Below are 14122 nucleotides of genomic sequence, written 5' to 3'. Positions count from 1 at the left end.
TTGAGCAGCACAAGACACATCTATAGAGGCAACTAAAATCAACTCCACAATATACTCAACTCCTTTAAGCTGACATCACAGCCTTCTAGAGGAATCCACAATTCTTTTAATTTGAGCATTGTTTCTTTTCTGGATCGCAGAGTCTGTCACCTGCACCATTCAGTAGCATAAGAGTGATGTTGTAGCTGTGATAGTCCAGAAATTATGCAAGAAGCAAGGATTTCATAGAGTGTATCTTTTATTGGAACAATTGTGTAGTTGGGATAAAGTCAGGCAAGCTTTCCGATGCAAGACATTCTTCCTCAGATCTTTGATTACAGGAAACTAGGCACTGCAAGTTAAGCATGGTGCAGGGGAGGGGCTGAGAGTGTCTCAGGTACAGCAGACACAGTAAAAGGAATAAGTTGAGTATTGGGAGATCAAAACCAATCACAAGGGGGAATGAGGGAGGGGGTCAGTCTCCTTGTGTATAAAGTATTCAGGAGTTAACTATAATGGGCCATAAATCCATATTGGTACTTAGTCCTTGGTTCTTGGCATCCAGTTAGCTTATAAATTTTTGTTCCCAAGTTTGCCTTTTAACATGCCATTCCCAAATTATAATATACCTGATCCAATGCACCAAATACCCTCATGGAAACTACACATGTGAAACTAAACAGCTACGCATTAGAATGAACTATTCACAGAAAAAATATAAAGGACAGAGACAGACACAGTCACCATTAGGAGCACATTTCTCACAGAACAAACACTTCGACCTCACTATCCTCATGCTCAAGGGAAATCGACCCAACTCCTTTAGAAGTCAAATTTGAAAACAAAAATTCCAGGGAGCGAGGCAGGCAGCAACTGATAGAAACTAACTTTAAACTAGTTATGGAATGCATCTGCCCTCTTTACAAGGCTGTGAAATTATTTTACTGCTTCTTTTTTTTATATTATACACAGGCCCCTGGAGTGGATGTCAATATAATCCTGTAATTGGGATCTGAAGAATTATGTCTGATCACAAAAATTGCATGTCCTGCCATACACATCTGGCACAACAGAAGGCACAACTTTTAGGATTGGGGATGAAATTCCTCAGATCCCAGTAGTGCAACTGCTGATGCACAGAGCACCTGGCCCTAGATGCTGAGCTACCCACACCTTTCAAAGGGCATTGCGAGTCCAGGACACATACCAGATGTTCAGTTTACAGCAGGATACAAACACCACCAAAGATATCCCCCATTACATATTTGCCATTTTATCCCATCATAAATTTCTTGCATATGTGGAATGCCACAATTTATTGTGCAATTAATACCAATTGCACAAGAAATGTAACATCTGCCAGGGGCTACATACACAAACACACACACACACCTCTACAACTTGCAGTGCCATCCTGCAAGGGCATGTAGATTAAAACGGGGTTGGAAAAGATGGTATTCCCATGAGATGACTTTAGACAATTCTAGACAAGTGACTACAATATATTCAGCTGCCACAGAGCCCTGGATCTTCACAGTTGCTGTTTCTCCTCATTTTTCTCTTGGTCAGTATAGGTCTTTGTGCATGAGCACTGTCTGGTGTCTCTGCTACTGGTGTTGCTGCTGCAGCATGCTCTATGTGCATTTCCTTGGAGGTCTTGACGTTATACACAGAGCGTGCACCCACACAAGACATCTGCTGTGGAGTAGATTAATTAGCTCCACAGTAAGTCTCATGTCTACATGTGCAGGGCTATTAGGCCAGAATAAATGAATATACTCTGCAGCAGCGCAGAGTTTTTAATTACTCCACAGCACTGCATGTGTAGATGCTGGCACAGCTGGCTAGGGCATGAGGATGCTTCAGTGAGGGGGCTGCCTGCTGGCTAGCTCTGCATTTGAGCACCCTCATGTGCCTGCCAGCCCCAATACAGCATACTGAACCGTGTCATGCCTGCCAGCCCCAATACAGCATACTGAACCGTGTCAGAATAGCCCCAGGCTGGCAGGCTGAATGCCTGGGCCTCCTGCCAGCCAGAGCTGCTCTGACCCAACTCAACATGCTGCGGTCCTGGGCACTTTTGAATAGTGCTCCCAGGAGCAATAAACTCCAGAATGATATGTGCCAGAATTTATTGCTGCATACCAGTAGCACGTGTAGATGCATCCAGAATGACCAAACTTGGTTTGGTGGTAAAGGCTTGGCCAAGCTTATTGCCTATGAGGCACCAATTCACTAACACTCCTATCCAAAAGGTTACAAGATGTTAGTCCTGGATACTTGTGGTAAAAAACATGTATAACTTGTGTATATAATGCCCCATAGCCACTGGATCTCAAACTTGGTTGTACCAGGACCCATTTGTAAACATCAGTGGCCAGTCCCAACCCATTACACCTCACTCCTGAGCTACTACCCCCTGCATGTGGGGCAGGGGTGATGACTCTGCAAACCTGCAAGGGAAAAACCATGGTTTCCCATGTTTTTCTTCTTTAAAGAATCCATTTTTAAAGTTTGTTTTGCAACCCTTTCATATATTGTGACTCACTTTTGGGTTGCAACCCATAGGTTGAGAACCACTGGCACAGGCCTCCTGCAAAATTTCAATTTTTTTTTCCTGGGATAGAACAGATCCCTATTCATGGATCAGGAAATTCTGTTTACATCAGTTATCTAGATAACAAACCTCAGCATCTTAGAGTTACCCTCATCCCTTTCATTATTTTTGTGTGTGAATGTTCTGAACTCTCTGGCATCAGTCTTATCAATCATTCAATCAACTTTTTCAGACGTTTGTAACACCCAACTTCAAAACACACTTCTTCAGCTATGGCTCACACCTTTCAGTCTTCAGTCAGATTCTCCTGGGTGCAAGGTCAGTCTTTGGTCAGATCTGCTTTGGTCAATGCTCCAGCAAAGACTTTATGAGTTGTATATGCATTGATTAATGCTTCTACTGACCAATGCTTTTATTAAAATCAATACTCCAGCAAGGCCTACATTTATCACTGTGAAACCAAGTTGTCTTTTTACCTCTGTCAAAAAAAAAAATGTTTCAACAGAATTTACCTTGGAAGACCCGAGTCTTTTAAAACGCTAGGACTAATTCATTAGCAATTTCAGTTTGGCATCCATTACGTTCTGTTTCAAGGGATGGTAGAAGAGACAGAGGGTGTGTGTCTGTGGGTGTAAGAGAGAAGCGATTACTGGCTAGTTTTACAGTTTTAAGACATTATTCCAAAGCACAGGATTGGTTTGTGAAATGGACTGTAGAAGTTCACATCCAGAGTACTTTTTCCCATTAGAAGCATCACTGCAAACAAACAGCTGATGGACTCAAAAGAAACCACCTGCATGTTTTCTGTACATTTTTCCTACAAAAGCAAGTGCTGGGGGGGGTGGGAAGAGAGAGAGAGAGAGAGAGAACACTATTTTGCTCAGTCAGTATGTCTATTAGATTTACTACCAGCTTTTATTATTCACACTTACTCCCAAAGTATTTAGTTTCTTTTAGGAAACAGCTTCAGAATTGGACACAAATGGAGCCGAGAGAACCCAGTGTCAATATTTGAACGTTTCTTTAATAAGAAAGCATATAATGCCAGGAAATTGTTGTTTATGGCATTCTGATATTTCTGTAGGCATCCTACTTCATAAAGTATGTAATGACGGCACATAAATGTACTGCTCATTATGCTTCCTTGGTCACAGATGGCAAGTTTCCATGTTGCAAATGCAAAACTACTACAACTTTCCCTAATGTCCTCTCCAAATCTGTTAACCTAAAAGGTCTTCTTTCCCCCCACATTTAACTAATTAAGCTAAGGATCTTCTAACAGTTTAATTTTATGGTCAACTCATTTTTAGGAGATTCATTAATACCCCAGCTCAGTGCACCAATTTCTTTTCTATTTACAGTCCACCAGAAAGGGTTTCACAGCTTGACAACCACTGTCTTAAATAGTGAAAAATTATGATGCTTGTTTACAGGCAGAAGATTTATGATGTTCTTTTATGGGTAGGATTTATTTACAGGCAGAATAAGTTTTGCATTATAACTGCCTACTTGCCTACCCTCTTTATAGTAGAAACCAAGTTTTTGTTCCTTTGCTGGCCAGGCTCTCTTCCGATAAAACCAAGCAATGCAGGAGGACACAGACTTGCACCTCACACAGCATCCTCCTCTTTAGCAGCGATAGGATCTTCTCAAAGAAAATATATAGTCTTAAATGGGTATACATAAGTGTTTATTATCAGTTTAAAGGCCCTCATTTTCTAGAAGTGAAACAGATTTGCTCATTTCAAAGAATGTTATACGTCTGACACAGTTGCTACTGACATAGTTTCCCTGCACTGGGAATGAACATCTAATGCTTAGATTCCAAAGCCATCTATTGAAGATGCAGAATCTGTAACTTAGTGCATCAGAATAAGCTGAAGGCTCCGTAAAAGGAAATCCCCAGCTAAGAGTCAGTTACAAAGAGCTTTTCATTACCAAAAAGTGAACATAAAAATGCTGAAAAAATGTTGGCTTGAAAAAGTGCTTTCAGAATTTACTGTACACACAGTAACAATTTATTTTATAAGCTGCTTCGACATGCAGGCAAGATCTTACATTTGGTGTAAAATATTTATACACATTCTTTACAATTTGTACATATTTAAATGGCTGTATCACAACACTGCTCTATGGAATTTGGAAGAGAACTAAATTAGCAGGGGAAACAGAGTTTATAAAATAAGAAAGAAACCTATGACAAGTATCTGGATTCAGACCTAGTTTTTTTTTGTTTTTGTTTTTATATTAGACAGACCCAGATTTTTCTTTATTTTAAAGAAAGAAAGAAAAATGTAAGGACACAAAAACAGCAATGCACAAAAAAGTAAGGCAACTGTAGAATCAACATAATGTACCCGTCACTTAGAATGGCTTTGTGGGTAAAATGAACATAAACAATTTAAGGAATAATTTAAGGGAAAATTTTAACAAAAGCTGTGTTTTGGCATCCTTGCTTGTTTGTGGCATTACATGAATTACCATCTGGTAACCACACCAAGCTGTTTTTCCTAAAGTCCAGACTTTTAGTAGCATTTTGGCAGTCGAGAAGTGACTCCATGCCACCAATTCTGTGCTCTGAACACTATACATCATTTACAACTACAGTCCTATTTTTAATAAGTTATTTGCCACACAAATTCCAATTTTATTCAACACCTCAAAGGTCACTTTTTAGTTTACACAAGAAACTCTTCCTTTTAGCTACTACTGATTAAATTAGGTTTCCTTTTATTAAAGCTGAAATGGAGCGAGTAGCACTTCATGCTACCATGTGAAGACCTGAGTTGGCAGTAATTTTGGGCTGTCTACCACCCTGGGTCAGAAGTGATACTTTGCCAATACCCTTAGACTCCTGAGTGGACAAAGAGGGAAGATGGCCATTACATGGCACTGAGAAGCACCAGTGTATGGCTGCATAATATTTGAGAGGGTGTCAGAATGCTGGTATTAAAGAATATTTTTCCAGCTTCCTGGAATGGCTCTTTCCTTAATTAAAGTTTTCTTGCACAGTGCATGACCCGGAAGTGAGAAAACAAGAGAGTGCTAAACACTCTCAAACTCTGAAGCTTTGTGCCACAAGAACAGAATATTAAGTGATTATGGGAGAGGGAGTGAACTATCATTTTGCCAGTTATGGAGACTGCATGTCACCGACTATATGCTGCACCTATGATTAAAAAGATCACTGAATAGAACATTCAAGAGGTTATCTTGAATGTGTAGCTGTAAAACGTATACAGACTTTACTTAGTAGCTGGAAAAAAATACCAAAGGGCAGGTTTTTATTAGGTCACTTTTCAGCCTTATCTGACTACCTGTTTTTAAAATACCTAATCATCTGACACTGAGTACAAATAAATTGGAAGAACTTATGATAACCTGCAAGTCTGAATGTAGTCCATGGCAACAGACTAGTTTGACAATATCAATTCCTAAACTTGACAGCACCTTCCAGCACAAGGTGGCTTTGAGGGAAGGCATTCAAGGTAAAAATAACTTAAGCTTCAGATGCATTTAGGCTGATGAAGTAAACATATTGAAGTTTTTGCTTTTTTGCAACTTGGACTGTTTGCTTGGGATGGCAAAGACTATCAAGCTTTTATTGGCGTTGCCCCCCAAAACCAGAAAAGCACTTTGGAAGGTTCTTCTTCATTCACTCCTGCTTATTCCTACATCACTGGAAAGCGGCTGAGTGCCTGCCTCAGCTTTTGTGCAATCTGCAAAGAAAAAAATGAAAAAAGCACATCAACAACATGATTATTTTACGTATTTGAGAATACCTGGTTCTCAGCCTTTTTTTAAAGCTCTAAAGAATTCAACACAGTCATTCCTTAGTTATTAAAATAACTATGAAAGCTTTAGGCAGATGCAATGCTTTCACTTACCCCTCCACCAGAATCAATTTTGTAATTAGAAATGATTTAATATGAATGACCCTGGACCCCGCCACTAATGGGCAGTGGCAGTGCAAATTTCCTATACTGCCATATCAACATGTCTCAACTTTGTGTTTGAGTAACATGCTTCAGTTGCAAGAGATAATTCAAATTTCCAAGATACATTAGTGTTGTTCTACCAAGAACAACACTGCTCATTAGTGCTAGCTGAAGTGATGCTTCTGAAGATGTAGGTGTCCAGAGAAGATAACTTAGTTGACATACTCCACAAAACCCACTGATCCCATCTAGATGGGAACAACTACTGGTTACTACCCACCAATGGCTGCTAAAAGAGTCCATAACCCACTAATTCAGCTCCTTTTTCTTATCTTCCACATTTTTAATTTCTTAAATTCTAAAGAGTTTTTTTAAACTTCGTTTTACGATAACGATTCTGGGTCAGATTCACAGGGGAAGAGTGAAAGAGTTCAATTTAAATGCAAACTTCTTGGGACCTCTCTCCAAAGCACAGGGACTACACATTTAATCTAAGTCAAAAGGCAGAGAAGAGTGGCTACAACTTCCCATGGTCCTATCACCATATTACTTAGAAAACTCACTCAGACAGGCTGCAAGATAGAAATGAAAGAAGAGCATCAGGAGACAGTTAAGCATGCACTTTAAGTTGTACCATCCTTTGGCTCCTCTATCTAAAGTCTTATCAGTTTAAACTAAAGAAGGGGTGGGGGTGTAGCGCTCCATGTGAAGGAGAGCTACATGTCCCTACAAGCTGAGATTGGCACCCAAGGAAGATGACTGGAGACCCTTTGGGTTAGAATATGAGAGGAATGTGGCAAAGGGGATATAATGGTAGGAGTCTACTACAGATTTCCAAACCAGGAACAAGTGCTTGACCAACCATTTGCCAGGGAACTGGCTGAGGCTGCACGCTCTTGGTGCACGGCAGTCATGAGAGACTTCAACTACACGGACATCTCATGGGATGAACACTTGGCCAAATCCGATTGGTCGCAAAGCTTCCTTACATGCGTGGATGAGTTCTACCCATCCCAAGAAGTTTACAGGCTGACAAGAGGCAAGACACTACTGGACCTGGTACTGGCCAAAGGGGATGATCTAATCAGCTACCTAAGAATTGAAGGGCTGCTGGGTGACAGTGACCACAAGTTGATCACATTCATTATCCATCGCAAAGCTGGCAAGTCAGCCAGCAATGCAGTAGTCCTCGATTTTAGGAAAGCTGACTTTCCTAAGCTCAGGAGGCTTGTTCTTGAGGGCGAGAGACCAGGATTTCATAGGAAGGGTAATTCATGATGAGTGGTTGCTCCTTAAGAAAGTGATCCTAGAGACACAAGGGGAATCCATCCTCCACCCATAGGAAAGGTAGTAAAAAGGGCTCAACAACCCCCTTGACTCAACAGGGAACTCATGGACCTCCAACATGTAAGAGAGGTGTATAATGGATGGAAGACAGGAAACACCGCTAAGGTAGAGAATACTGCACTGGTCCACACCTGCACAGAGGGAACTAGAAAAGCCAAGGGTGCACCTGAACTCCATCTGGCTACGTGAATCAAGGACAATAAAAAGTCCTTCTTCAGATATGTGGGAAGTTGAAAGAAAAACAAAGGTAACATTGTTACCCCTGCTAAACCAGCTGGGGCAGCTGACTACTGACACCCAAGAAAAAGCCAATCTGCTTAATGATTACTTTGTGTCAGTTTTTCACCAGCCCAAAGGGACCCCCATGGTGAACATGATGTGGGATGACCAGGGTGAACATGAATATATGCCCACCATTAGCATGGATCTTGTGAGGGAGCATCTTGAGAGGCTGGGCCCCCATAAATCAGCTGGTCCAGATAGTTTGCACCCAACAGTGTTAAAAGGAACTGGCAAGGATATCTGAGAACTCATGGCACTAGGGCGAGGTACCAAAGAGGACCAATGTGGTGCCCATCTTCAAGAAAGGGAGGAAAGACAACCTGGGAAGCTACAGGCCAATCAGTTTGACCTCAAGCCCTGGGAAGTTTTTGAAAAAAAATTATCTAAGAAACTATTCTTGACAGACTAACAGAGGCAACATCCTGAGGGATAGCCAACACGGGTTTGTTGCAGGTAGGTCTTGCTTGACCAATCTCATTTTCTTCTATGACCAGGTGACATATCACTTGGACAAAAGGGAAGAGGTAGATGTCATATATTTGGACTTTTAAAAACCCTTTGATCTGGTGTCCCACGATGTCTTCATGGAAAAAATCGGGCAACTGCAGACTCAACTACTCCATAGTCCAATGGCTGGGGAACTGGCTCTGAGGTTGGACCCAGAGTGGTAGCTGACGAAACTGAATCAACATGGCACTTGGTGACTAGTGGAGTCCCCCAAGGCTCTGTTCTTGGGCCTGTACTCTTTAATGTCTTGATAACAATCTGGACACTGATGTCAAAAGCAGACTGGTGAAGTTCGCTGATGACACCGAACTTTGGGGTAGAGCGTCCACACTTGAGGATACACTGGTGACCTGGACCAACCTCAACAGGCCTGCAAGGCAGGCAGATGAAAACCTGATGGCATTCAATACAGAGAAATGCAAGGTACTTCAACTCAGGAATAAAACCCGTATCAAACTTACAGGCTCAGCAATGCTACTCATTACCGCTAGGACTGAAAGAGACTTGGGGGTCATGATTGACCACAAGATGAATGAGTGCCACCTATGAGATACTGCAGCTGGCAAAGCGAACAGAAAACTCTGGCTTGCATCCACCAATGCATCTCGAGCAAGACCCAGGATGTCATCCTTCTGCTGTACTTTGCCTTGGTGAGGCCACAGCTGGAGTACCGCATCTAATTTGGGCTCCACAATTTAGGAAGGATGTGGAGAAGCTTGAAAGAGTCCAGAGGAGAGCCACACACATGATCAGAGGGCAGAAGAACAGGCCTTATGAAGAGAGGCTGCAAGCTATGGGACTCTTCAGCCTGAAGCAGCACAGGCTCAGGGGTGACTTGGTAGCAGCCTATAAGTACATAAGGGGTGCGTGTCAGGATCTGGGGGAATGCCTCTTCACCAAAAGCACCCCAGGGGATGGCAAGGCCTAATGGTCACAAATGCCTGTAAGACCATTTTAGGCTGGACATGAGGAAAAACTTCTTTACTGTCTGAGCCCCCAAGGCCTGGAACAGACTCCCCTCAGAGGTGGTGCAAGCACCTACTCTGGACACTTTCAAGAAACATTTGGACATTTATCTTGCTGGGATCCTTTGACCCTAGCTGACTTCCTGCCCCTTGGGCAGAGGGCTGGACCTGATGATCTTACGAGGTTCCTTCCAACCCTAATGTCTATGAAATCTTCAAATTCACTTACCAATGAGAGGTGCTACATGTCTAAAAGGCCGACACTAGAAGAAAAAGGCTGGTAGAGACAAAACCTAACAGAGTTCTTCCCCTCAGTCAACAGAACCAGAACAGTAGCAATATTCCTTTTCTGCTGCTTTCTAGCATTCAACATACTGTACATACTGGGGAGGAAAACTGTAACAGACACCCAAGACTTCTTTAGACATCCTTCCAAATCCAAGCGTGTTCTATGGCACTGGAAATGTTCTTAAATTCATTAGCTTGTAAGCTTTCCACAACATCCTAATGTTTTATTTCTGCTTTGCAGAAAGGCTGACCTCCCACTCACTTCCTGTTTACAAATACTTAGATCTCTGTGTTGGCTTCAAATTTGCCTTTTAGATAATGAGAGAACCTAGAGAACTTCAGTGTCATTTGCAATTGTTTGCAAGAATTTTTTCTTAAAAATAACTTAAAACAGGGAGAAGGAATATCAAAGTGAGACACACCACAAAAATAAGTAATTTAAAGAAGATTTAGTGTTATTGAACCATGTGTTTTAGTTTTAGAAGTTCAGGCTGATCACCTAAAGAGCAATTACATGACTAGAGGCAACCAGAGTTTCTGCAAATGCTTAGCAATAAACACATTCTGTATTGTTAGGATTAAATGTAACTGTGTATTTTTCTTTAGCATTTGGACAATTCTCAATTGCCAAGGGAGTGATACACCTTAAATTCTATCAAGGAAATAAAATTTTACCATTTGAAGGTTTACTCTTTGAGTTAAGATGATCTTGGGTGCCAACTAAGAAGTGTGGATGCTGTTTGCATTAACACATGGTAAGATTAAGCTTCTTGAATGCTTCCTTATATCCAGGAGTTACATCAGTGCATGTTTATGGATACTGACATGTTTTAAACGTACCTGAGCTTCATGAAGCAATCAACTCATTTGGGACAAACTGCTGCTCTGAGTTTAAGGTTAAGGGTTAAAAAGCAGGTGACTGTTTCTAGAGGGCAGTAGGCATGTATACAAAACATTAAGCATTGAGTGGCCAGTCAACATTTGCTTAAATTACATGCTATTGTATGATAACCAATGGGTTGGCCACCTGCCACTAACTCTTGCATCCAATTCTCATTTAAACAAAAACATTTTCACCTCTCTAGGACTAGAAGGGGACCTTAAGGGAGATGAACAAATGCAAGAAAGATTCTCCAGTGCTGTAGTCAAACTCGTGCACCCCTTAGAATTATGTGACATTTTGTTTCCTCATGTTATTTTTTCCTGTTAATTTGGTTTTGCTAATCACACAGCACTCTACACCCCATCACAGCTGTGCCAGTATACAGTCACCTTGATAGAAGATGTGTAGTATTATTACTGACACCTTCTCTGACAGTACCATGCAAAGGAGGGAAGCTGTAACATGGAGATGCCAGAGGTTAAAATCAGTATATTTTTTGGTCAGGACAGCTCTATTGATTTTGAAGGCACAATGACCAGTTTTGGGCACAGCAAGACATCAGGAAATCTGTGCGCATCTCATTCTCAATAAAAATCTCCCATGACTCGGAACCTACAGCAAACCTTAATAAGCATCTCTGGGGTTTGTGATGCAGGGTTAAGTTCACAGGATTCCTCTATGGTCCTACCTACACTTTTCTTTTTATATCCAACCTACCAGGTCCTGCTTTGTAAGTGTTCCTAACCCTTGTTTATGAAGCAGAAACAGTGCTATGAAGCTGCAATGGGCAGCAGGTGCAAGAGCAGAGAAAGGGCTACAGAGCCCCAGCTTGCAAACTGCAAACAGCTGAATGCCCAATTGCCAATTTAGATCATTAACACCACCCAGGGCCGGATTAAACCTTCAGAATAAGCTGTAGGCAAACAAACTTGTGGGCCCTGTGCCAGTTGAGACTCCTCTCCCCACCTCAGTGCTGCCGCCTGTGAGAAGCAGGGCTTGGAGCCGCTGTTAGGAATCAGCTGCTGCAGCAGCAAGGCCAGCAGAGGCGAGAAGGGGAGGGAAGGGAAGTGGACAGAGCCACTTGCGCTGCTGCAGAGGGAAGGACCCCCCCCTGGAGCTCAGGGCCCTAGGTATGGGCCTACTTTGCCCACGTGTTAACCTGGCCCTAGCCCCACCTGTGCTGTTTTCAGTGAGAAGGGGTCAGGTGACTTGGCTAGAGTCTGGCTCCTAAGCTAGAAACTCACTCTGGCTCCAACATAGATTCATAGATGTCCCAGTAAATCCTGGGAGAAGGAGTTCTGTGGGGAAGCAAGAATCTCACAAGAAGTTGGGCTTATGCTTGTTGTTGCCATGAGGCATGGGAGTGGGTGAAGGGAGTAGGGAGGCCACTGTTTCTGAGGACAGCCTCTTAAATACAAATTTACGGTCAAAGGTGGGGCAGGTAGGAATTGGGCAGTTCCCTGGACAGACAGTGTGAGAAACAGGATGAAAGTGACCACAAGGGGGCACCACAACCACATGGAGAGGTGGGGCCCTGTTACAATGCTAGTTTATTTTGTGCTTTCACCTTCTGGTTTCCCTAGGTTTGAAGTCTTGCTAGTATTTCCCATTATTAAAACTATCCAAGTCTCTAACATAGCCATTGTTTTTTTAAATTACATGCAACTTTGGCAAATTTTAACTGCCTGGGCTCAAATTTTCCATGTTGCCATCTCAAGATGATTTTTTTCCCCTCAAACATTTTGGCCAAAATGCTTTGTTCTTAGGAATGGCCTAAGACATGCAAAATATTGCTCTGCCCATGCTTAATTCTGGCAACTGTTTCTTTTAAAAGCTCTTGCTTTGGAGAAAAGACTAGAAATTTGACCTCCATGCATTCTGTCAACCTCAAGACAAGTTGTCCAAATGTGGCAAACTTGTGAACCTGTAAATGGCTCTTAACAGTTTGCACATGCTCAGCAAAAAGAGAATTTAACAGCTAAAAGTGGCTGAAGATTTCATCTTCTATGTACCTGTTCAAGCCTCTTATAGCTCCAGTAGCAGCTCCCATTAAGATGCACAGCCAGGACTAACACTTATCCATTAGTGTGCTCAGACAACCTGGGGGAAAAGAGCTGCTCCAACCAAAACACAGGCAGGGCAAAAGCTGGATGTGGGAAGGAAAGGAGTAAATTCGGGAGAGAAAGGGGAGGGAGACTGGAGGGGGGCTGACCTGGGAGGTGATGGAGACACTGGAGAAGTTCAGAGATTAAATGAGTAGATATGGGGAGAGGAAGAAGAGGCCAGAGATAAACAGTGACTGAGAACCAGTGGAGGGGAAGAAACAAATTTGACAAAAAGATGGGGTGCAGGGAGTGAGAACAGCTGGGCTGTTTTTAATTGAACTGGGAGGGGGCAGATAGAGATCAGGAGATTAGGACTGGTAGCCAATGGGGATGAAGGGATATTGATAGAGACTGGACAAGCGGTCAGAGGAACTAGGGGTGCAAAATGACTAAGATTGGGACAAGGAAACAAGGGAATGGAAGGGACATGGCAGAAAGGGGGAAAAAATCCAAACAGGCAGAAGTATGTCCACTGCACTCCAGGGACCTAAGCCTCATCACTCCCCAGCTGCTGCTCAAGGTATATTTGCAAAACCCACTGGCAGAAAGCATATCACCCTTTAGTGCTGATCCTCATAGTGAATGGTAGCCTGCTACTATCAACTGACAGACTTTGTCACTTGAACTAAGAGTTCTGGTGTGGTGGAGATTACAGTTCCTGTCCTGCTGATAAGCCCATGCAGACCACACTACTACAACACCACATGTTGGGATGTTTTCCAGCCTGCGTCTCCGAGCACATCGGAAATTCCAACCCCGCCCCAAAATCTATCAAAAGAATAGTCAAAGCACTCAGTTAGGAAATGCCTGACTTAAGATGCTTCTGCAACTGTAATTACTCCCTCATGTGCATCAGACACCCTTTAGCCACGTTTTCTCCCCCGTATGCCCCCTTCCCCATTCAGTACAGAGGATAGATGGATATTCAGTTAGTATTAGGTTTACTTCAAGATATGGCCCAGATTCATTTACCACACAGTATCCAAACCCTGACTATTTAGTCAGTTGTTCTCTCTTCTCTGCCACAACCATTGATATCCCATGTTTCAAACATTCAATTATCTTACAGGGGTTGTGTAGCTTAAGGGGTAACATTTTCCTCATTTTAACAATGGTAAACTGAAGCACAAAGATAAAGTCAAAAAAGTATCCACTACTTTTGGGTGCTGAGGTAAGATATCTGGGAGCTGATTTTTCAGAGTATTTAGTACCATACAGGTACTCAAAGCACAGCCCCCATTTATTTCAGTTGAGTACCACAAAACAGTGAG

General features: G+C 42.4%; 1 protein-coding gene across 1 annotated transcript in view; it reads right to left on the bottom strand.

The window, feature by feature from the left end:
- Positions 1-4209: 4209 nt before the first annotated feature.
- SNX9 (sorting nexin 9) overlaps positions 4210-14122 on the bottom strand; it is a 97860-nt gene continuing 87947 nt past the window's right edge. The window contains exon 18 of the mRNA XM_090042018.1: positions 4210-6255. Within this exon, the coding sequence (XP_089898144.1) occupies positions 6208-6255 (48 nt within the window). The 3' untranslated portion in view covers positions 4210-6207. The remainder of the gene's footprint in view (positions 6256-14122) is intronic.

This window comes from Crocodylus siamensis, chromosome 1 (genome assembly GCF_052110815.1).
Source record: "Crocodylus siamensis isolate JL-2025a chromosome 1, ASM5211081v1, whole genome shotgun sequence".
NCBI classification, from domain to species: Eukaryota; Metazoa; Chordata; order Crocodylia; family Crocodylidae; genus Crocodylus; species Crocodylus siamensis.
This window is presented reverse-complemented; position numbering and strand designations above follow the sequence as displayed.